Below are 22,367 nucleotides of genomic sequence, written 5' to 3' on the forward strand. Positions count from 1 at the left end.
GGGAGGAACGCTCCTGCTGCCCTGAAGAGGCTTCACACGGCAATCCCAGAAGCCAGAAAAGCAAGAGGGATCACTGCGCAGCAATCCCTCTTGCTGTTCTGGCTTCAGCGATAGCTGCGCAGCCTGCATTCGCTCCTTAAGATGCACACACATTTCCCCTTACTTTTTAGGAAGGAAAAGGTGCATCTTATAGAGCGAAAAAGACGGTAGTTTTTGGAGGACTGGCTGACTTTCCATAGCATGTCAGTGGGAACATCACAGCACCACAGTGGGGATCACCCCAGTAAAACAGTTTTTAATTTGCTTAACAAAAATAATCCCAAATAGTTAGATTTTTTTTTGGGTGTACAGAAAACCTTTGGTACAGAAAACTCACTGGCTAGCCACCCTTGATCTAGACATCCTCTGCTCCTACCCATTTCCCCCTCTGAGCGTGCTATGGTCTTGGGGCATGCTGAAGTCCTGACAAGCTAGAAGGGACACAAGTCAAATTCTGACAGAAATAAACATGCTGCTCGGTGCTAGTGCAAACCTGGATTACAGGTTTGACCCATAGGAAACTTCTATTTTGGGAGAAGCAAAACAGACTCAAACTGAGTCACATCTTGACTTCAGGCAAGTTCAGGCTCAACACAAATGTTGACCTCTCTGGTTCAGTCACTGGTAAGCAGGAAAGGGTGATGTCACAACGAACCCTTCCTGTAACTACAAATCACAAGGAGAACTTTGACTCTGCATCATGTGTGTGAAGGCTAGTAATATATGATGCGGGGATGCCGGATCTACATGCAGCCCAAAACATCAGTAAGGGAGAAGAAAGCTGAGCTCCCCATCCAAATGTTATATGCATGGGATGTTTTGTATCAAGCTTGCGAGCAAGAATGCGGAGGAAGAGATCGGTCCAATAGAAACCCTAAGGATCTGTTGCCCAAATGCCCTCAGTTAAATTTGATTGGCAGATATCAGCAACATTCTTGCTCATCAAAACCTCAGGACTACAAAATGTCTACATGGAGTACTACTGAATGAACTCTGCTTCTATTTTTTCTCTGTGAGGAAAATATATAAATATGCATACACACCTACATATATACAGGGTGAGTCCTTTAAGAGAGGCCCCGTGGATACAGAGTGCACATGTTCCACGGGGCCTCTTTTAAAAGACCCCCCCTGTATAACCATTTATCACCAGTGCACGTATGGATTTTTTCTGCATATAAGCATGTTTGGAAGCCACAACTGGCCACGGCATCATCAAACATGAATGGACAGCTAAACTCTTAACAATGATTCACATGTGTTTCCCATGTAATTTTTTTGCAATGGGCAAAGTATCCCTCAAACACACCCCTGGTGCTAATAAGGAAAAGGAGGCTGGATTCCCCACTCTGAGCAGCTTCATGCAAGTGAAAAAGGGTGTCGTGAGCAGACCTCAGAGACTGTTTTATTGGAATGATTTCCTGTACACTGCAGCACAAGGGCTCCTAGATAGATCTGGTGCTTCCAGGGGCCAATGTTCAACCTGAGCCTTTTGAAGCAGCCCACTGCCAGTTTGGCCTCGCAACAAGCAGCACCCTCAGGCCCAGCCCCAAAAGCTCCGAGGGCAATGCCCACTTCTAGACCATCCCCTTTTGCTTCCAAATCCAAGGCATTGACTTAAGGAAATGTAAACATCATTCTCGTTTCATATGCTCTCTTGCAGCCTCCTAAATTCGCATTTGGGTTTAGATTGGGTTTCACTGTCCTAGGAAATGACAAGGTTTGAATGTGGATAGTTTGGTGGAAGGAATGAGGAATTTGTTTTCCTTGGAGAACACAAATGTTATTGTACTGGAGGCTTGCTCTCCCAACTTACCAGGCGGCTAGATCTCCATTTCTCTCTGCCATTTCTAACTCATAAAGCTAAGAAGTCCCCAAGCACAGCAAAACCTGGGCTACCAGCCTTTGCCCTCCTCTATAATGGCTGGTTTCAACAAGTAAAGCCATTCCTCTTGAGAAAGAGAGTCCCCCACCGCATCACATATATTTTGGCAGCTGCATTAACAACTTGGCTCCCGAGAAGAACCCACTGCATGCTTCAGGGAGTTTCCATAGATAAAACTACAGGCCGGAAGCTACCATGGTCAACCACCGCAGAGCCTCCCAATGCAGAGTGACTGCGTCATAGCATATAGCTTATAAAGGGTGGGAGCAGCTGGGTTTTGTTTCCCCTTCTGGCATCCAAGGCAACAGTCAGGTAGAGTCAATGAGACAGGATGAGCGGGAGGGAAACCTATCTTCCCCCTGCATGCCTCCGAGCTCAGTAATGTCTAAGATTAAAAAAGCCAACACTGGTTGGTGATTCCTTGACAGTCACTGTGATCAGGTTAGCTGTCACGTCTGTGACAAAGACGTGCTCGATGAGGCTACGAGTGGGCTTCCAGTCCCGGCTAGTCTGGACGGAGACAGACATGTTCTGGCCTGCTCCGGGGAAAGAAGAAGAATCTCTGTCTGAATCCGAGCTCGTCTCCTCTTCCCAGCTCATCTCAGAGAGGGCTGAAGCCTTGTGGTTCTCTGCTGCGGGGCACCCCTCCTGGGCACACGGAGGCTTGCCGCTTTTCGCGGCCGCATCCCTCTCACCCACAGCTGCTCGTTGTGCCGGCTTCTCGCTTTTGCGAGGGTCTGTGCCTGCCAACGCTGCCCCTGTGTTTGTGGCGTTTGAGCCGCTGCCAGGCCCAGTACTGCCCTTGCCCACACCTGTGCTCCCAGCTAGGCTGCCGCCGGTGCCCTTGGCCACAGTCCCACAAGCATGACGGGAAACGTTGCTGCCGCCTGTGGAATTCATCCCATTTTTCACACTCTGCAGATTTAAAGCTTGGAGGTTGAGCTCTTGGTTGGAAGCTGGGTGGTTGTTGCCAGAGCCGGCGGGGGGCTTGTTGCCATTGTGCAAGTTCTGGGCGCCAGCACCGTACCCTGTTTTCTGCTCCCCCAACGCGCTGCTGCTGCCAGGCCTCTTTGTCACCTTGGAGCCTTGCACGGTCAACTCCAGATCCCCACTGGCTTTCTGGTTTTTCAGTTTTAAATCGAGCCCCAGGCCACTCTTGCAGGACATGGCCGACTTGAGCGTCAGCCTCCCCACAGCAGAGGCGTCTGCGGAGTTCTGGTTCTGCGACATCCTGCTCATATAATGTACAATGGAGCTCTGCCAGCTGATGCCGCAGTTTGGGCTCCCAGATGCGGTGCTTTTCACAATACTGGAGAGGTTGTCGGTGGAGGAAGCCCCAGAACAAAACCCACCAAATGCACCTTGGGCTTCCTTCATGTGGGATTTAAGCATGGCGATGCCAGAACTCTGAGCGTTGTGTTGCGGCTGCATCTTGCTCATTAGTTTGGGAGCTCCGCCCCCACCTCCCATCTCCTTTTGGTTTGTTTTCAGCACCTTTGTCAGGTTGACAGTCCTCTTCGCTGCCTTCTGCTCTGGAGGCAGAGGCTTCCGCCCACGCTTCTTCCTAATAGGGTCCTTGTTCTCAGGTTTGGCAACCAGGATCTGAGCTTTCTTTTGAGGCACTGGGTGGCTCTCTCTGCTCCGCTGACCTCTTTTTGTCTCAAGGTCACTTTCATCCTCTTCATCGGAGGAGGAAGATGAGGAGGAGCTTGAGGAAGAAGAGCTGCTGGATTTGCTTTTTGCAGGCACCTCCGGTTCCTTTAAAAACAAAGTAACACACACATGCAAAGAGTAGGAGCGACATTAATATGCTCTGCTTCTTCAGTATAGTGGTACCTCGGGTTAAGTACTTAATTCGTTCTGGAGGTCCGTTCTTAACCTGAAACTGTTCTTAACCTGAAGCACCACTTTAGCTAATGGGGCCTCCCACTGCCGCCATGCAATTTCTGTTCTCATCCTGAAGCAAAGTTCTTAACCCGAGGTACTATTTCTGGGTTAGCGGAGTCTGTAACCTGAAGCGTATGTAACCCGAGGTACCACTGTAATACTGTCAGTGAAGGCTTTTGAAGGGCCGCTGCATGGAAACTCCATTAAAGCAGAGAGATCTACTCTACTACAAAACATTTTAAAAACACTAGTAACTTCCTGTTATTACAAAAAGGCATCTGGTTCTCTCTTGTGGCATGCCGATACTTAAGATCATGCAGCCTTACATAAAACTTTTAAGTAAGATTCTAATAATAACAATAACAATATGCTACCTGGACAACTATTTACCGTATTTTTTGCACCATAACACTCACTTTTTTCCTCCTAGAAAGTAAGGGGAAATGTCTGTGCGTGTTATGGAGCAAATGCCTGTGGGTGGCGGGGGGGGGGGGATCTGCTGCAGTCGTGAGCAGAGGATCCATGGTTCCCCTTCCTTCCCTCCTCCGTGGTTACAATGCATGGATCCTCAGGATTTTTGCATTGGGCTACTCCAAACTCACTGTCAGATCACATGTCTGAGGCCACAGCATGAACCACAAAAATCATATATCCACTATTTTGTTTAGAATATTTTTTTTCTTGTTTTCCGCCTCTAAAAACTATGTGCGTGTTATGGTCTGGTGCGTGTTATAGAGCGAAAAATACGGTAATTTTCAGAACTCAGAAAACTATTTCCACTTTCACTGGCTTCAAAAAGGAAATGTTTCTGGATACAGGCATTATTTAGTTTCCTGATTGCCCCTGGAGAATAAAAACTGACTCCAGGTGACTGGGCACACATAACCAGCTGTGGGATAAAGCCACAGACTACACAAGACACACTTCTTAACAGAGGCACATGAAGTATGTCTTTATGCAAGCAAGCATGTGTCCCCCCACAGTCTGCTGTACTAAATATCCATTTCTAGCTGCCTCTCAGAAATCACCATTACTTACAACGTTCTTCCTGGGTCTGCCTCTAGGTCGTTTGCCCCTCTTCCGATTTTGCACCTCCTTCTCATGCTCCCTGAAGAGACAACAAAATGACAGTGCAGTTCTCAAAGTGTCTCTTCTCGTAGAAGATTCCATGGGTGAATAAAAACCACGGGTTAACCATTCTGAGAAATGTAGGAAAGTATGTCCGTTTTTCAAATAAATGCCAGCATTTGACAATGCAGATGACCCTGCCTGGTTCTGTAGTATTCCATGGCTGGTGTTCTGCCATCCCTAGCTTATTGACCTGCTTCGTTACTAAGCAGTAAAAGACATTTGCCTTACCCATCCCTCTGTACATTACTGTTATTTGCTACTTTTCCCTGGTTATATGTGTGCAGAAGTAGATGATATATTCTGTTTTTGTTATCTCAAAAGTTTAATGGCACTGTTCCAAAGAGATCAAAAACACATTTTTTCCTTCTCTCTGGAGTTGCTCTCTTAGGAAAAAATTATGGTGTTTTACAAATAAGACTGATTCTTTTAAAGTTTTGAGATGGTCTATTGTGCAAGCAATTTAATATTATCCATTTGCATTCTGTACACATGAATTTTTAGTAGTTTGTGCATTTGTGCACAACACACACATGTAAACAGGACTATGGTTTCAGAGATATTAGTTTTTCATTGAAGAGAAATACTTAAATGCCAAAGCATAAGCATTTTTTAAAAATGCATTAAACTTGCATGTACTGTCCTTCTTTCTTTTGTAGTACACAAGCAACACTAGAAATGGAAATCTGAACATGAAAACTGAAGGTGACAAAGCAGCAGGGAAAATAAGCTGTTCTTAAAAGAGATGACTCACACAAAACTCTGTCACTGGAGAAATATTTCCCCACTAATCACTAGCAACTGATTATTAATACTAATGACTATCCAACCAGAGGAAATGTGGGGAAGCATTGCTATAAGAACACAAGACAAGCCTGCTATTTTGTAAAGCTCTCCCGCCCTGCAAACACATGAGAATGTGGTAGAACCTGATGATATACCATATATTTACATTAATACAGCTGAACCACCATGCAGTGGAAACTTTACGTGGCAAGTACTTTGTTTGTATTCAACTCACATCATGTATTACCTACTACATCAAGTGTATGTTATTTCATTTCACATATGTGGTCTTCATATATCCCCAAACATTTGGATTTTTGGTTCTATTCCACCAACAGAGCAACACAATAGTTGTAATAAACCGAGATCAGAGATAAGCCACTACTACACTGATGGAATAGTCAACAGTGTGTGTACCCAGACCAAGAGTGAATAAACACACACCTAATAAACAATAAATAGCAGCAAGAAAAATGGTAAGTACGCCTAGGGTAGCCCTGGAAAAAGCACCACAGCCCACCCATCAGGGACTGTGCCAATGCCTACATGCTGCACACACAGAGAGGCAATGGACTCACAACAGGGACACTACCATCCTGAGTCACCACACACAAGAAAACGCAAGGCAAGGCAACTTTGCCCCCAAATCCATCAGCTTCAGTGGCTCAATCTGTAGCACATGGCCGTAGGCTCCTCACAACCATTGTTTTGGAGCACAATAAACAAAGCAGAGGGAGGAAAACTTGCACAAGATCTTGCTAGGATCTTGGCATAGCTGCCATGGAACTTGCAAGGCAAAATGCACCTGCCTGGAGCAAGTCATTTTAACAACCCTACAGAGCAGCCTTCCTAAACCAGTTGCCCTCCAGATGTTCTGGACTACAAGTCCCATCAGCCTCATCTAGCAGGGCTGTCTGTCTGGGACATGGAAGTCCAGCCACGTGTGGAGGGCACTAGGTTGAGGAAGGCTGCTACGAAGGAACACCTGAGTGCAGCTTAGTCACCGCTGTTGGCCATGAGTTGGGCCTCCCTTCTGGCTTATGCGGAACACGGTGTGGGATAGACCCTGCGGTTGTGTGAAAACAGCTTGTAGGGAACAAGGGGAGATGCAGACTGAGAGAAACAAGCAATGGGTAGCATTTGCAGCACATAGTTCCTATTACTGGATGCACAGTAGCGAGTGGTGCCACCCACATGCTCTGCCAGTGCTCATGCTCAACGTGATAGGTGTGGGGAAGGGAAGTGAGAGACTGCATTGATGGAGTATACTACCTCCTTCCCCCAAACCAGGAGTTGTAGCGGAACACAGTGGCTGTTTGCCATGCTTCCTGCAACCAGGCTGTGACCTTCCCTGCTCAAGATCAAAAAGGACTCAAGCACCTGGTCTGTGGTAGCAATGGTTGGAGTGGGATGCTTGGCCTCTGACAACAGAGGGCATGCCTTCATTTTAAAAGGTGAGTGTCTCCCCTTTGTGTAGGAGACACTTCTCCCTATTCTGGGAGTGGGGGGACGACAAGATAGTTCAGTCAAGACACAGCACGGCATTCATTCTAGCAAAGGGGCAGTAGGACAGAGAGATGGGAAACAGTTGTAGCCAACTACACATTACAGCACATACTCCTGCTTCCTTTGTTTACCTGTGTGGGGTTTTCTGTGCAGGTACAACAAGCCATGGGAGTGGAGTTGTGTGTTTGCGACCAGGTACTTGCTTGCTCTAGCCTGTGACACTCAATGTGCTCAACTTCCTGTGTGTGTTTTGAGACCAGGCTGCTCTGTGAAAAGTGCTCCATTTATGCACAGAGTGCCCTTTCCTCACAGCTTCCCATTGCCAGAGTTGCCTCTTCTGAACAATGCCCGTGGAGCCAGAGAAGTTATATTCATCCTGTGTTGGATTTTTATTATCTGGGGGAGGCGCGCTGTGATTGGGCAGTAACATATACATCATACCCTATGGCTATTTTTATTTTATTTTATTCCCCATTTAAGCCAACAGAAGGAGAAATTATCTGCACCAGCTTTAACACTTGTGTAATGTCATTCTGCAAGTGGGGGTGTAGTATGGATGAAAGAGATATAGAATCTGTCCCCCATGACTCCCCCATCCTATTTCGGCTGCTCCATCTGTTCCTTTTGCTGACAGAACGGCTGTGCTGTGCTGGGAGGTATAGAAAGGGCTTCTGACAAATCTTAAAGCCCCTTAAACCAGTGTTAACTCTAGCACAGGATTGCACCCTCGGTGAGCAATGCACTACTATTATTTCCTTTAGCTGCTTCATTTCAGTTTCCAGCAAGCACACACCCACACATTCTCCACCCCAAATTATATCTTCTGGTCACAAAAATCGTCCAAAGTGGGGAGAATCAGAGTACTTAGCTCAAGATTATTCCTTTCAACAGAGACCAGATACCCACAAGGAAGCTACAAGTAAGGCACACCACCAACACCCTTACGGTTGAAAGCACATTGTCCTTGAACACAAAGATTCAATTTCAAGTTATTTTACTGCTAGTACCCACCTTCTGTGAACCTACCTACTTTTAAAAAAAAAGCTATTCAGAGCAGAGACCATCACAAGGCAACAAATTCTATGAAAGCCCTTCCCTTTCACAGTTGCAGCCTATCAGCTTCATGATTTTCATTTTAAGAACGAATCATCTTTGACATTCATTATTTCCATGCTACTCATGACATTCAAACCTCTTTCATGCCCTTATCTTAGTAATATTGATCCAGATGATGGGGGTGCATAGTCTTCAAGAGAATAGCTCAAATCTACAGATCACTTTAGTTATTACCCACCCTGCCCCTGTTACTTTCTCCAGTTGTGCATTGGGGGTGAAACAAGAACTCCTCTCATTTTTACTAAATGCAACCAGAGAGGCTCCATGGACACTACTTGCATGGGTAGGATGAACAGGTGAAAGAGAGAAATGGGCACCAGCACCTTGATCAGTTATGCTGAAAAAAGACATTTCAGCAGGTGTTGCTGGAACAGGGTAGGGGACCAGGAGAGCTGCTTAGCCTCAAGCCACAGATATATCTATTTTTAAGGATGCATGTGAAACCACACGTGGAGCCACTACAGCTGCTGGGACTCAGCATATGTACCCTGAAAGCTGTTCAAGCTACCAAACAGACCTGCAAATATTTCTGTGGCTAGAGGAGGTTTGCAAGGTGGTTGGCTAGTCAAAACTGTTTGTTGTTACTGCAGAGTGAAGGAGGGCAAATACTATGTTAGGTCCCCGACTCCCACCACCAAAGACTAAGGCAGGAATCACCATGCAGCAGCTATTGGTGGTTTCACCTAGTGAATTTCCTCACCATTTGCCCTGATGGTTAAGACAGTCTGCCCAAATATAAAGACCTTGGACTTAAGCCTGTCCAAATGAATAAACAAAGTTTGCCTGCTGTTCTGTTACCCAATCACTCATGTATGGAGAATTCCTTCAGGAACTCTTTGCAGTCTGCTTCAGATTTGACTAGCGTAAGTTTTAGGCATTCTTAATTCTACAACTACAAACTGAAAACCCAAGAACAACACAGAACATCGCAAGTTGGAGACTTTTGAGCAAGGTAGCTGTAAGGGGGTTACAATATTTTCTTAACAGTAAGTAGAAATTGTTTCCTGTATTTTGTCAGACATCTTTTCTAATTTTAGGTTGGGATTAATTTAATTGTAATTATTATTATTACTTATTATTATTATTATTATTATTATTATTTGCTATCCTATAAAACAAACAGAAAAAAGTGGCTACTATAAGGCATTTGGAAGGAGAGTGCCAGCAATTTGAGACTGCACTACTATTGCCAAAAGCTAACCTATTTTGCTTCTGAAAGTTTCTCTTCTGTGAGTTTGGACATACAATGTGTCCCACTACCAGCAGACTGGAGCTGAAACATACAAATACTTTACAAGTCATTAAGTTTAAGGACTTTTTTTTGCATGGCGCTGCCCTCTCATGCTACTTACATATGGGTGTTGTTTACACAGCACAGCAAGTGGGAGAGAGACTTTCAAATAAAGCCTACAGTGTAGCCTAATACATGCACAGTACAGAAGCAGGAAAAGCAAGCTACAGATTTAAGCATTGTTTGCAAACATCCCTCCCACAACAAGATGTGACTTTTTGAGTCTACCGAGACCACTAAACACACCAGGGCATTAAAACACTTTATATTTAGGTACCAAGGAAAGGCTGTCTTGAGTACTGCAATTTAGGGGGAACAATGAATACACAATGTCTACTCTGTATTCTGTTTCCATAATCCCAGCTGGGCAGCCTAGAGGAGCCCTCCTTCCCTCCCTCCCTCCCTCTCAGTCTGTGGCTTACTCACTTCTTCTGAAAGGCCAGGAGCAGCCTGGGATCAAGAATATTCTCTTCGGGTTCCCAGCTGTTATGCCTGGAAAAGAGTAACCAGTCACAGTAAACACAACCTTCTTTTTCTAAAACAAGTAGTTAATAACAGGCAAATGTCTAGTGTTTTTTATTTTTTAACTTTTGAGATAAAGAATGCCCATTTTATCAAAGATACCACACCCTAGAGTCTAGAAGTACCGTTTCATTACAATAACCCTCAGAAATGCTACAGCCCTAGCCGTACACAACCATCACACTGGCAGATTTAAAACTGAATGGCGGCTATGCTCTTAGAGTGAATTGAAAAAATAATTGATTGGGAAGGTGGGAATTATTTTTTTTTGAACTGTGGGTCATTAAGTGGGGTGAGAATTTAGCAGCACATGACAGGGTAGGTTCAATTTCCATAATGGAAAGGAGAGAGAAGAAAAAGGAGTATTCGCTTGGCAAAGGGGAAACCTCAGGTGGATTATGAATAACTTGAGAACACACACACATGTATGTGCTAAGGGAGAAAAATGCAAAGTCAAGCAAGAAAAGGATAAAAGCAAACGGGGGTGGGGTGGGGGGAAGCCTGGTTTGCAGGCGCAGCTGGCAGGAGGAGTAAACAGAGATGGTAGCCTCTTAGGTTGACAACCCCTCTCCCCAGTCTATGAGGTGGGGGGGGGGGAGGGAGAACACACCACATGCATCAGTTGATATCTCAGGTTTCAGAAGAGAATCCATAGACAACATGGCAAGCAGTTGCAGCTTCTCTGCTGGAGCCTGGGGAATCCTAACAGCTCCCTCAGATCCTCTCCTCCGGCTCCAAACCCCAACCCCCCACTACAAAAAGGGTGTAGTGAAGGTGACCCATGGCATCTGGCCGTGGTTTAATTTGGCAGAGTTAACATATAACACAGGGAGAGAAGTGGTGAACAAAATCAAGGAGGTGCTGGAGAGAGAAAGAAGCTAAGGCACCAATTATGGGTAAACAAAAGAAAGTCCAGCAGGAGGAAACGATGCCCTCCCACCCACCTCCCCGATTCTGGGGTAGGAAAGCAGGAGCCTCGCAGGGGGAAAACAACAAAAAACTAAAGTAACTTCCAAGCGTCTGGAAGCGCCGCGACCCGGGGGTGGTGTGGGGCAAGCGCCTCGGAGCCCCGTTTCTCCCTCTCGCTCTCTGCGCCCCCTCCCCTCCCCGCCTTGTTTCTCCCCCCCCCCCGCCCCAAACTCAGGGGTCGCCTGGGCCCAGCATCTCCCCGCGCTCAAGCCCCGCCCCTGGACCCCCTTCAGCTCAACGGCTGGCTGGCGCTCAGCTGCTGCGTTCATTGTCCGGACTCACTTGGAAGACCAGCCTCTCCACTTCACCAAATACTCCAGCTTGCCCTGCGGAGGAGAGAGAGAGAAAGGAAGAAAAGAAGGCGCGGGTTAGAGCCAGAGGCGACGCTGAGGAGGCGGCTGCTGCTGCTGCTGCTCCCCGCCGGCTTGCCCGCTCCCTCGCCCGCCCGCCTGCCCACCTTGCGGAGCCGCTTGCTGAGGATGCACTCGGCGGCGAAGACCTGCTCTCCCACGCTGCTCAGCTCCTCCATGGCGCCGGCTGGCTCGGCTCCCGCCTGCTTCTCCCCCTCCGCTGCTTTGCTCGTAGCGGAGCCAGCGTTGTGCCGAGTACAACAAGGCGAGGGGGGCCCCGGGAGCGCGCGCTGCTCCTTCTCCTTCTCCTCCTCCTCCTCCTCCTCCGCCGTCCTCCCTCGACTAGCAGGGCACGCGCGCGCTTCCCTCCTCCGCCGCCGCCAGCGCCTCACTGCCCGCTCGCCTTGGCTCCTTGGCGCACACAATGCAACGCGCGCGCAGCGGGCTCCGCCTCCCCACGCCCAGCTCAGGGGCTCCCCAAATTCCCAGCGAGCCAATGAGGAGCGGGGAAGGCGGGGCCAAAGCTGATTCTGGCGGAGGGAAGGAGCCAAGCGGCCGGCGCTATTGTCTCTCGCGGCGTTTTCCTATCCCTCCTCTGGGGATCGGACAGTTGGGTCGGAGCGCGCGGGTGGCTGGTTCCTGGAGTTTAATCCTTGGGAGGAAATAAGGCAAACGCTTCGGACAGATTTTCTTTCTTTTACTGCACCGTCCCCGGCGGACACGCTCAAGTCAGTCCCGAATAAGCGCCGGCGGCGAGGACTTCCAGGGAACTTTGTCTGAAGTTGGCCTTCGTTTTGGACCGGCGCTGCTGCGAGCAGAGCTTCCCTTGCCAGCGCCTCGTCGTCTTCCAAAGGGGGCCGGAGTGGGGAGGCCGGCGCGTGAATCCCGAGGGCACCGCATGGATCGGTTTGTAGGGGAGCCCTGGAAAGGGTCCCCATCGTGACAATCCCCTTCCTCTTTGCACAAGTCAGCCGGGCCGTATCGAATTGGAAGGACAGCTGGCACCCGCCGACAAATCGTCACATAAATGGAGTTACAATGGTTTTATTAACTGATGCATTAATAAATTTGTAAATACAAAGCAGCCCCCTTCTACCATTTTTTTTTTTAAAAAAACTTCCGTATTTGGATTGAATATTTGAAAAACAGGTGGAAAAGGAAACCAAACTTTAGCTCGTTCGTATCCCATAAATGGCGTTGTGAGGTGCAGTGCAATACTCAGAAGTAAGCCCCATTGAGTTCAGTTAGAGTTACCTCGGGGTAACTGCGCATAGGATTGCAGCTGAAGCAAATGAGCTTCGAGGCAGAAATTAGACCTCATTCCTGTGAGCTTTTGGGGTGATCTTACAACAATCTCTTAGGACATGTCATCCCCATTCTGCAGTATGGGAATAAAGATGCAGACTGTCCTTACAGGATGTTGCAAAGATTATCAAGGTGATGTCAGTGAAGCTGTTGGAACATCCTAACAAGCAGCACTATACAAATGGGAATGGTGCTATTGTGTCAGGAGGACACTTGAAAGTAATGTGATATTTAGTCTCTTCGTTTTAACACAGAAGGATCCCCCTCCTCTATGTTCTGTCAGTCAGTTCATTATGCTGTTTGCCTCATAAGCAAATAGTCATTTACACAACCCAAGTTTTAGTAAGATTTATCCCTAATTTATCCCCAGAGTGGCTCGGGAAACCCAGCCAGATGGGCGGGGTATAAATAAAATAAAAATAATTTAAAAAATTACCAAACACGACAACTCTACAGAACAGATTTCCCTTCCGTGAGGCACCATAGCCCTGCAGTGCCTTGATTTGAGATGTTGATTGCTCGGAAAGTAATGCTAGAAAAAGGCAAAATTTCAGCCACAGGAGAGAGGAGAAATGGAAGGGAAGGTCCACAGGAAGGAGTAACTAGATCTTTTGTAAATAACGATATGCTGTCTGACTGCAAAGAAAATACTCTTCCTGACAAGTGCCCTTTTTGAGCACTTGAGGAGACCTCACGTAATCTTTACTCTGTGCTTTTGGGGGGGGCAGGGAGAGAGCATCCCAGCCCAGAGAAAACTGGAGGTGGCAAAGAACCTCATCCCTCTGAAGCTCAGAAATAGGAAGGAAGGTTGGGGAGAGAAGAGGCCATGTCTCTGAATGAATTAAGCAGACAACTGCTTTGGGCAATGCATAATGAGCAGCTTCAAAGGAAATATATATTCTGCCACTTCCTGAGAAGTGGGGTGGGGGTGGAAATCATGAGCAAGTACTTCAGTGGCCTGGTCCTGCCTTCCCGTTGCCCTCATTAAGTGAATTTTAGCTGGAGCTGAATTCACGGCAGGCAGATCTGACTATTACTATTAGACGTGAGATTAAGTGGAACTCCCATGTGCGGAGACAATTTAACATTGGAGCTGAATGCTGGGGACAAAACAGCAGGAGAAGGCTATTGCCCCGTACCTTGCTTTGTAACTTCATAGAGGCATCTTGTTGCCATCTTGGGGTATTTGCCAAGTGAGCACAAGGGCAGGGCCTTCTCTGTGGTGGTGCTGTGGTTCTGCAACATCACCCCAATTATTTGTGCATTTCAGTTATTTATCTCTCTTCTTGCAAGTAGCATTAACACCACCAACGTATTGTTACATGCATCCCAAGCCAGGGCTGGAGCTAAAGGGCAGCAGCAGGTGTGTGTGCGCTAGCTGAGGTGTCAGCCCCAGGTGAAGCCTCCAGAGGGGTGCCACTGAGGCTCCCAGCTTGCGGGGAGGGGAGAGCAGAAAAAACGGGGGGGGGGGGCAATCCTCCTTCCCCTTTCTCCCTGTCTGTCTTTGGAACTGTGTGTAAAAGAGAAATCCCGGAGAAGGCTGCTCTCCAAGCAAAGTTGAAAAGTGGAAGTTTTGCTGCTTTCTTCTTTTGTTTCCCTCAGCATCTCAGAGATCAATTAAAAGTGGTAAAGAGATCAGAACACCACCTCCTGCCCTTTTTGGAAACAGAAGCACTTTGGAGTATTGCTACTTATGTGTTCTCTCTCTGTGTGTGTTTGGATCTAAAGGACAACATGCATGTTTATACCATGTGAATACATAAAGAGATATAAAAACCACAGACTTGGAGGGAACCCAAATGTATCATCCAAATCACACCCCGCCCCCCGTCTTATAACTCTTTAAAATGTCATCAGGATCTTTCCCATCGGGCAGCTGGTGGTAGAATGGCCCAGGGTGGGAACAGAGAGGATACTCCAGGCGCAACATGCTCCGGGGTCTTCCTTGCCTGCCTCCATCTCTCTACTGAGAACCTTCCCACAGAGGAGTTGATGTTAACCACTGTTGGAGACTTGATGCTGGATTAAATGGACCTTGCCTGAACTTTCTCATTCTAGATGAACCTGGCCTAATTTTTTTCTCAGGGAAATATGAGTAGTTCCATCTTCGAAAATTCTAAAGGAATAACTTTAAAGTATTTTCATTTCAGCCTGCTTTTAATTACGGTAATTGTTGTTTGCTTTCATTAAATTCTAAGAGGGGCGTAACGTAGTTTTAGGTGGATGATTATTAGGTTGGCTCAATAATAATAATAATAATAATAATATATTAATATAATTTATTATTTATACCCCGCCCATCTGGCTGGGTTTCCCCAGCCGCTCTAGGCAGCTCCCAACAGAACACTAAAAACAAGATAAAAGATCAAACATTAAAAACTTCCCTAAACAGGGCTGCTTTCAGATGTCTTTCCTAAACAGGGCTGCTTTCACGGCTGCTTTCAGATGTCAAAAGTCAGATAGTTGTTTATTTCCTTGACATCTGATGGGAGGGCATTCCACAGGGCGGGTGCCACTACTGAGAAGGCCCTCTGCCTGGTTCATTAGTATTGATCTATTTTATGAAATTTTGTCCATTTGAAGAGAGGATATGGTGCCCTAAAACCATGTATATAAAACCAGGCCATAAGAACAGATGCTTAAGGATTATGTAAATAAAGGACTGCAAAATAAAAGTTCGTGACTTGCAATTCAGATGAATGGAAAAGAGGAAACTTTCAAACACATGAGCTTCTAAGATAGTTCTTTCTTCTTCTTCTTCTTCTTCTTCTTCTTCTTCTTCTTCTTCTTCTTCTTCTTCTGCCAGTGCTGACTTTTAACAGGGCACATGCAAGAGAGGAGGATCCAGTTCACTATACAAATCATTTGTGCCTCCGGTTAGCAGATTTGTCAATGGTACCAGTGTTAGGACATAATAAGGCAAGTGTTATTGGGGATTCAGCATTCCATGCTGAACATTGGCACCAGCTGCTCATGAATGTGATCAAACCTACAGTCTATTCACACATACTGGGCCCAATGTATAGGAGGCAGGCAGAGAGCAATTCAGCCCAATCCTATGCATGTTTACTCTGAGGTAAATTTAATAGAACTAACCTCCAACTAAGTGCACATAGGGTTGCTGCCTTAATGATTAATGCCTTGAGCACTGCCTCTTGATTAGTTATGTAAAGGTTTATACTACGCTTTGACTTTTCTGGAAAAAAGAAGATGTAAAAAATGTCAGCATCAGGACAGTCTTTAGCGATGGGGGAAGGACAGCTTGCTTTTGTCTGAGCTTACCACTTGCAAAGTTCTTTTAAAAATTAGTCCATGAAAGCTTATAATAAATTTGTTAGTCTTTAAGAAGCCACCAAACACTATGTTGTTCAGTAATGCAAACAGTATACCATATTTTTCGCTCTATAACACGCACCCGACCATAACACACACATAGTTTTTAGACGAGGAAAATCCGTAGGCATGCCACCCATAGGCATTTCCTCCATAACATGCACAGACATTCCCCCTTACTTTCTAGGAGGAAAAAAGTGAGTGTTATGGTGCAAAAAATACGGTAGTTCTAAGTGACTTAAGGCTTATACAAACTTAAACCAGAACTTTTGGATTTCTAAAGCCAAAACAAAACAAAAACTCCAGAATCCTGAAAATTAGTTCTGTTGTATTGTATGTGTTTTAAAACACAAATGGCAAACATCACACAGTGGTGAGGAGGGCATGGTTTTTGTTTTTGTTTTGCAGGAATTCGAAGAAGCTAAGAGTTTGGGGTTAGGAGAGACTGGCTAAAGTTGGAGTATGTGAGAGCATATTCAGTGGATGAATGGGGGTTTCTTGTTAAGATTTAAAAACGGTGCTATCTTAGTATGAATGAATTGCTGTTAAACTTTTTTATGCTTCTGCTGACATTTGCTTTTTAGCTATAGTTGGCAATGCTCTTCCTTTGAAATGTCTCTGGGTGTCTTCAGTTGAACATGTCAGAATAAACCGCTTTTATTTCCAAATAAGCACTGGTCTGTTTCTTCTTTTTTGTAAAGCATACTTGAATTGCCGAATTGATCAGTTTCTAATCGTACTCAGGGCCTTCAACGGTAACTCTTCCTTGCCCACTCCTTGTAATTAAAAACCCAAGCTGTGTCACTGGGTTATACATTATTGACACTCCTCCTTTCCACTCCCAGGAGTCTCTGGGGGAAAGTCACACGCTTCAGATGTATGGTGTGTATGGAATCCTAAATGCTACTACAGTGGTACCTCGGGTTAAGTACTTAATTCGTTCCGGAGGTCCGTTCTTACCCTGAAACTGTTCTTAACCTGAAGCACCACTTTAGCTAATGGGGCCTCCTGCTGCCGCCACACCGGCGGAGCACGATTTCTGTTCTTAACCTGAAGCACTATTTCTGGGTTAGCGGAGTTTGTAACCTGAAGCGTATGTAACCTGAAGCGTATGTAACCCGAGGTACCACGGTAGTTACATTCACGATGGACTCTTTCAACATTTTTAGAAAACGTGTAAAAAGTGCATATTAATTCCTTCTTTTGGTAACGGAAGGTGAGAATTCAGATGGGTCAACAGCACAGCAACAGCAAGTGGTCCCAATATATTAAAGGACAACATTTGTCTCTCAATCAGAAGGCAATACAGAGTCAAGTCAAGTCCTGAAAGACACCCAGATGTCAGCTGGACATTACAGCAAAACTAATAAATCAGTATAATTGGGTGGCCAAGGACAAAGGCTATAGCAGACTTCAATGTTAAACAAGTGGGCATCTAGATTTCCCCATATTATGTTCACGGATGCCAAAAGTGTGTGTCCTTCCCAATCTACTCCTGGATCCAGCACAGATTCAATTCCTGGAATAGCTAAACTAACTTCCTAGTGAAGTAATGACCCTCGTAAGTATGGACCATTAAGGTAGCAAAGGAAATGGCTCTGTGCCAGATGTCAATGGCTGGGCCCCCCTCTCTCAATTTGCTGGTAGTTTGAAAGACGAAAGGCCAGCTTTGAGAATTGTGGCTATGGGAGAAGCAAGGCCTCCTTGAGGTGCTAATGCTGTGAGGACCTCCGTAGTCTCTGTTGTTCCCCATTTTGAGGAAACTGAACTCTGGGTAAGCACCTGGAATTCCTGGAGTCTTGCACTGCTTGGAGATTGGGGTGGCATGCAACACTACTTTATATTCTGGGAAATGTTTTGTCCATTCTCAATAAGTTTAGCCGCCTCTCAATATGTGGTTGCCAAACTTGGCACAAGGGTTCCCTAGGTGGGAGTGGTAGTTTTCATCAATGTTGGGACTCTGGATGTAATGTTGACTCAAGAGTAGACCAGAATATCACTTTTGTGTGACTTTGTCTGGTTTTTGGCGTAGTTTCATCTGCCTCTTGAGACGTCACTACCAAACAGTGCAAGGGTTTCTGAGATGGGGGCAGTGGGCTTTGTCACCATTTGGACTACCAGGTGCCATCTTGAATCAAAATGGCAGACTGAAATATCACTGTGGCGTTACACTGTCAGTTTTTTGGTATAGGTCTGGCTGTATGAGGATTCTCAAAGTAGGTGTGGTGGACTTCATTGCTGTTTTGATGCCAGGCGCCATTTTGAATTGAGATGGTGGACCAAAATGTGATTTTGGCGGATCCAACCTCACAAATTACACTATCCATTTAAAAATCACAATGTTTTTTGGTTTCCACAAATTCCTGGGCAAGTCCTTTCCTCCCCCACGTTAATTGAAATAGGTCATTGGAGGTTGCAATTTCCATCCAAGACAACTAAAGAGTAATAGTTGGCATTGGTCCTAGAACAGATTTAAACATATTGCAAAATCCATAGTACAGCACCCAGAATGGCACAAACGAGTGAGCAAGCTTTTGAATTCTCCAGAACTCTTCTTGAGAAATGTGGGGCAGAAGAGACAAACTGGTTTGCTGTTAAAGCCATGAAGTCTGCAAGAGATAGCAGACTTGATTAGGGTATTCTAGATACTATGCAGGTTTCAGGTAACACCTAAGGTAGGGATGAATGAGGAAACAACATGGGCAATTCACCATTTTTCAAAACATAAAATCCACCAGTTCTTTAGATCTATGTCCAGCCTTAAGAGAGAAACACAGGCTCCTCATGGACAAGAACAGCAAGAAACAGATACAGTACACAGCAATTTTAATGTTGGTGAAGCCACAGAGATGAATTTTTGGTGGGGTAGGACAAAGTCAACAGAAGCCAAATCAGGTAGTTTTATCTAGCTGTTGGAGGGGATGTATCCTCAGAATAAAGTCCCATAATTATTCTGATAGAAAATGATTTCCCTCCAGTTTAGCATTGCTGTGATGGCCTGGGAATCCGATTCAGAGGCTGAACCGGAGGAATCCCAGCCTGTGCAGGAGTCCCCGCCTCCAGGGCCGGCTGAACTGGGGCGGGGCCTTGATTCTGAAGCGCCTGCACCTGTGCCGGATCCTCAGGAGCAGGCACCAGTTGAATCCACTCTGGCTCCGGAGGTGGTTGAGGACTCAGTGCCTACAGGTGAGTCTCCCCCTGGGTCCAGAAACCCTTCAGCCTCTCCTGAACTGCAGAGGCTCAGGGCAGAGAGGCGAAGGGAACTGGTTTCTCCCAGGAGGAGTGCTCGCCTTAAGGCCAGGAGAGGTGGGTCTCCTGGGGGCCGGGACCGCCCCTGGCCTCAGAGAAGATAAAGGCCAGTCAGCCCGGTCCCAGGTTGCGGGAGCAACGTCGTTGATGAGCTGTTTCGGCCAGCATCCAGTCCTGTTCCCCCAGAGTTCCTGTCCTTCCCTGGCTTCTCACTGTGGACCCTGCTTTGCCCGAGGAGGACTGTCTGGCGACCCTCAACTCAGGTCCTGGACCTCGCCCCACGGTAACCTCCCCCCTGGACCAGCACAATTGCCCTCTTGAGCAGGTAAATTCAGTATTCTCCGAAGTCACAGAAAAAGCAAAAGCTTTTTTGACCCTTAAGGGAAAATCCCGAAATCCATTGTAGGGCAATAGCTTTATTGGGTCAGACAAAATGCCACGCAATATACCATATTTTTCACTCTATAAGATGCACCTAGTTTTTAGAGGAGGAAAACAAGAAAGCAACGCAAAGCCTCTTGAGCGAAGAGAGGCAGGAGCGCTCCCCCTGCACTCAAGAGGCTTTGCATAGCTATCGCTGAAGCCAGAAGAGCAAGAGGGATTGGTGCGCACCGATCCGCCTTGCTCTCCTAGCTTCAGCGATAGCTGCACAGCCTGCATTCGCTCCATAAGACGCACACACATTTCCCCTTACTTTTTAGGAGGGAAAAAGTGTGTCTTACAGAGCGAAAAATATGGTAGTGAGCAAGCATTTGAGTTCTTGCAGTCTGTTAGCCAAGACTTCTCTAAGGCAGTGGGGGCAGGGGACTTTCCCAGTCAAGGACTGCATTCCCTGAATGTGGCTGCACTGGTAATCGGTAGGGGGTTGCATGCTAGTGGCAAGCGGAGCCACCCTTTTTCTCTCTTGCTTCCTGCCACTCCCTTGTCTCTCCTGCTCCAGAGGTCTGAGACGATTGCTTGCAGAGAGCTTTTGAAATCAGGCTGAGGGCCAAGTGTTGCCTACCACCTCCCTACCCTAAGGGAAAGTGAGAGAGCTTTGCAAGTCAATGTACATGATCACCCACTCATTCCTTTTCAGATACCCTACTCTGGTGGTCTTACAGAAAACTGGAACCTTCTCTGTTTTCGATGGGGGAATTGACAAGCTGGCCTTGTGCTCACACACGGCTGAGTAAGCTAGAATGGTTCTCCTTGAGCCCCTGTTTTACCCTCTGACTACAGGGCCTCCAAGTCTAAGGAGGAATAAGAGGAGTCAGTCAGCTGAGCCTCCAGGCCTGGCAGGGGGAATTTCTGATTGTTTCCTTGCTCAGCAACCATGGAGCGCCTTGGGCATTTTCAAAATGAGATCCTGACTCATCTAGACTGGGCCTCCCCATTCCACTTCTTACCCAGGTATGCCAGAAATCCTTGGAATGTTTTATGCTGTATGTCGCAGAAGGCAAAACGATGTAAATTTTTCAAGTAGCTAGGCTTGGAGTATACTTTGTGGGGAAAGGAAAACATGACATTTGGACATGTGGTATGGAATTAATTATGCTCGTTAACAGCAGCACCAGTCTCTATGCCCCTTGGCTATCACAGCCATTAAGTGCTTTTCTCTGTCTACTCAATGGGGTCGCTGTCTTTCCCCCTGTTGCTCTCTGTGGGGCTCAGGGAATGGGGGGTGGGGCAGGTGCTACAGATTGGTTCACCCACTCTTAGAGGTCAGGGGCATACATTTATGTATGGCCTCCTGTCATGTGAGAAGCTCATCTTAGAAGGCTGAAAGTCAGCTGCTTCACCAACGTTTTCACATCTCGCTGCCAAGCTTCTGGCATCTCAGGATGTGGGGGAATGCTCCCCACAGCCCCAGCTTGGGGAAGTGGAGAACAGAAGAGCTGTTTTCTTCCACATGCGTTAAGGATTGCATCAAAGTTTGTTCTCCAAGTTACCCCCACTGCCAGACGTGAAGCAGGGGGTAACCAGAGAAAGGGCCTCTTTGGTGATAGCATCCCTTGATGGAATTACCTCCCCAGGTGCCCACAATTAGGCTTCAGGTAACAAGTTAATATTTATTTATTAAGTATTTTAGTTGGAGTCCACAGAATTCCAGGTAAGTGTGTATAGGACTGCCGTCTTATTGTTGTTGCTTTTCAATGAATGCGTTTATTAAAAAGTATTTTGCTAGTTTTGTTATTGTTTCTGATTTGGGAATTTTATTTAGCTGACTATTTAGGCAATACAGTGGTACCTTGGGTTACAGACGCTTCAGGTTACAGACTCTGGTAATCTAGAAATAGTACCTCAGGTTAAGAACTTTGCTTCAGGATGAGAACAGAAATCGTGCACCAGCGGTGTGGCGGCAGCGGGAGGCCCCATTAGCTAAAGTGGTACCTCAGGTTAAGAACAGTTTCAGGTTAAGAACAGACCTCCGGAACGAATTAAGTTCTTAACCTGAGGTACCACTGTAGTCACCTCATATGGACAAGTGTCAAATCTTAGGACTGCTTCAAATATTTCCTTTATTGCTATGTCCTTTATTGCTACTGTACGGCTCCTCTTCCTGCACCCGTCAACGATTTATGTCAGGCTTCCTCAAACTCAGTCCTCCAGATGTTTTGAGGCTACAATTCCCACCATCCCTGACCACTGGTCCTGCTAGCTAGGAATCATGGGAGTTGTAGGCCAAAAACATCTGATTTATGTGGTCATAGGGAAGGACTTTCTGCCATGGCCCTTCTAGGAATTGGAACCAATGTTTGTCAGCAAGTAGCTCAACCCACAACGCTTTGGTCTCCCAGTGTTTTCACTCTCCGGGTCTTACTTCTTGGAGGTACTTGTTAAAATGGTCCTGGTTGGAGGGGTGTAAAAGCAGTAGATGAATCAAAGAATTGTAGAGTTGGAAGGGACCCTGAGGACCATCTAGTCCAGAGGTAGTCAACCTTTTTATACCTACCGCCCACTAATGCATCTTTCTTGATGGTAAAATTTCCTTACCACCCACCAGTGCTCGATGGAAGGA

The 22,367-nt window shown here is 46.4% G+C and overlaps 1 protein-coding gene and 1 long non-coding RNA gene across 2 annotated transcripts in view; both read right to left on the minus strand.

Moving 5' to 3' along the window:
* The window catches only part of LOC308470724, a 169,022-nt gene that overhangs the window by 4,287 nt on the left and 142,368 nt on the right, over positions 1 to 22,367 (minus strand). The gene's annotated exons all lie outside the window — the stretch shown is intronic.
* CBX2 (chromobox 2) lies at positions 97 to 11,875 on the minus strand. Its single transcript, XM_080993957.1, has 5 exons — positions 11,587 to 11,875; positions 11,412 to 11,455; positions 10,065 to 10,130; positions 4,850 to 4,919; positions 97 to 3,682 (listed from the first exon to the last, which is right to left on the minus strand). The coding sequence occupies exons 1-5, from the start codon at positions 11,656 to 11,658 to the stop codon at positions 2,300 to 2,302; spliced, it is 1,635 nt and encodes a 544-aa protein (XP_080850083.1). The 5' UTR covers positions 11,659 to 11,875; the 3' UTR covers positions 97 to 2,299.

Source organism: Podarcis pityusensis, assembly GCF_964106645.2.
Source record: "Podarcis pityusensis genome assembly, chromosome: 2".
Lineage (NCBI taxonomy): Eukaryota > Metazoa > Chordata > Lepidosauria > Squamata > Lacertidae > Podarcis > Podarcis pityusensis.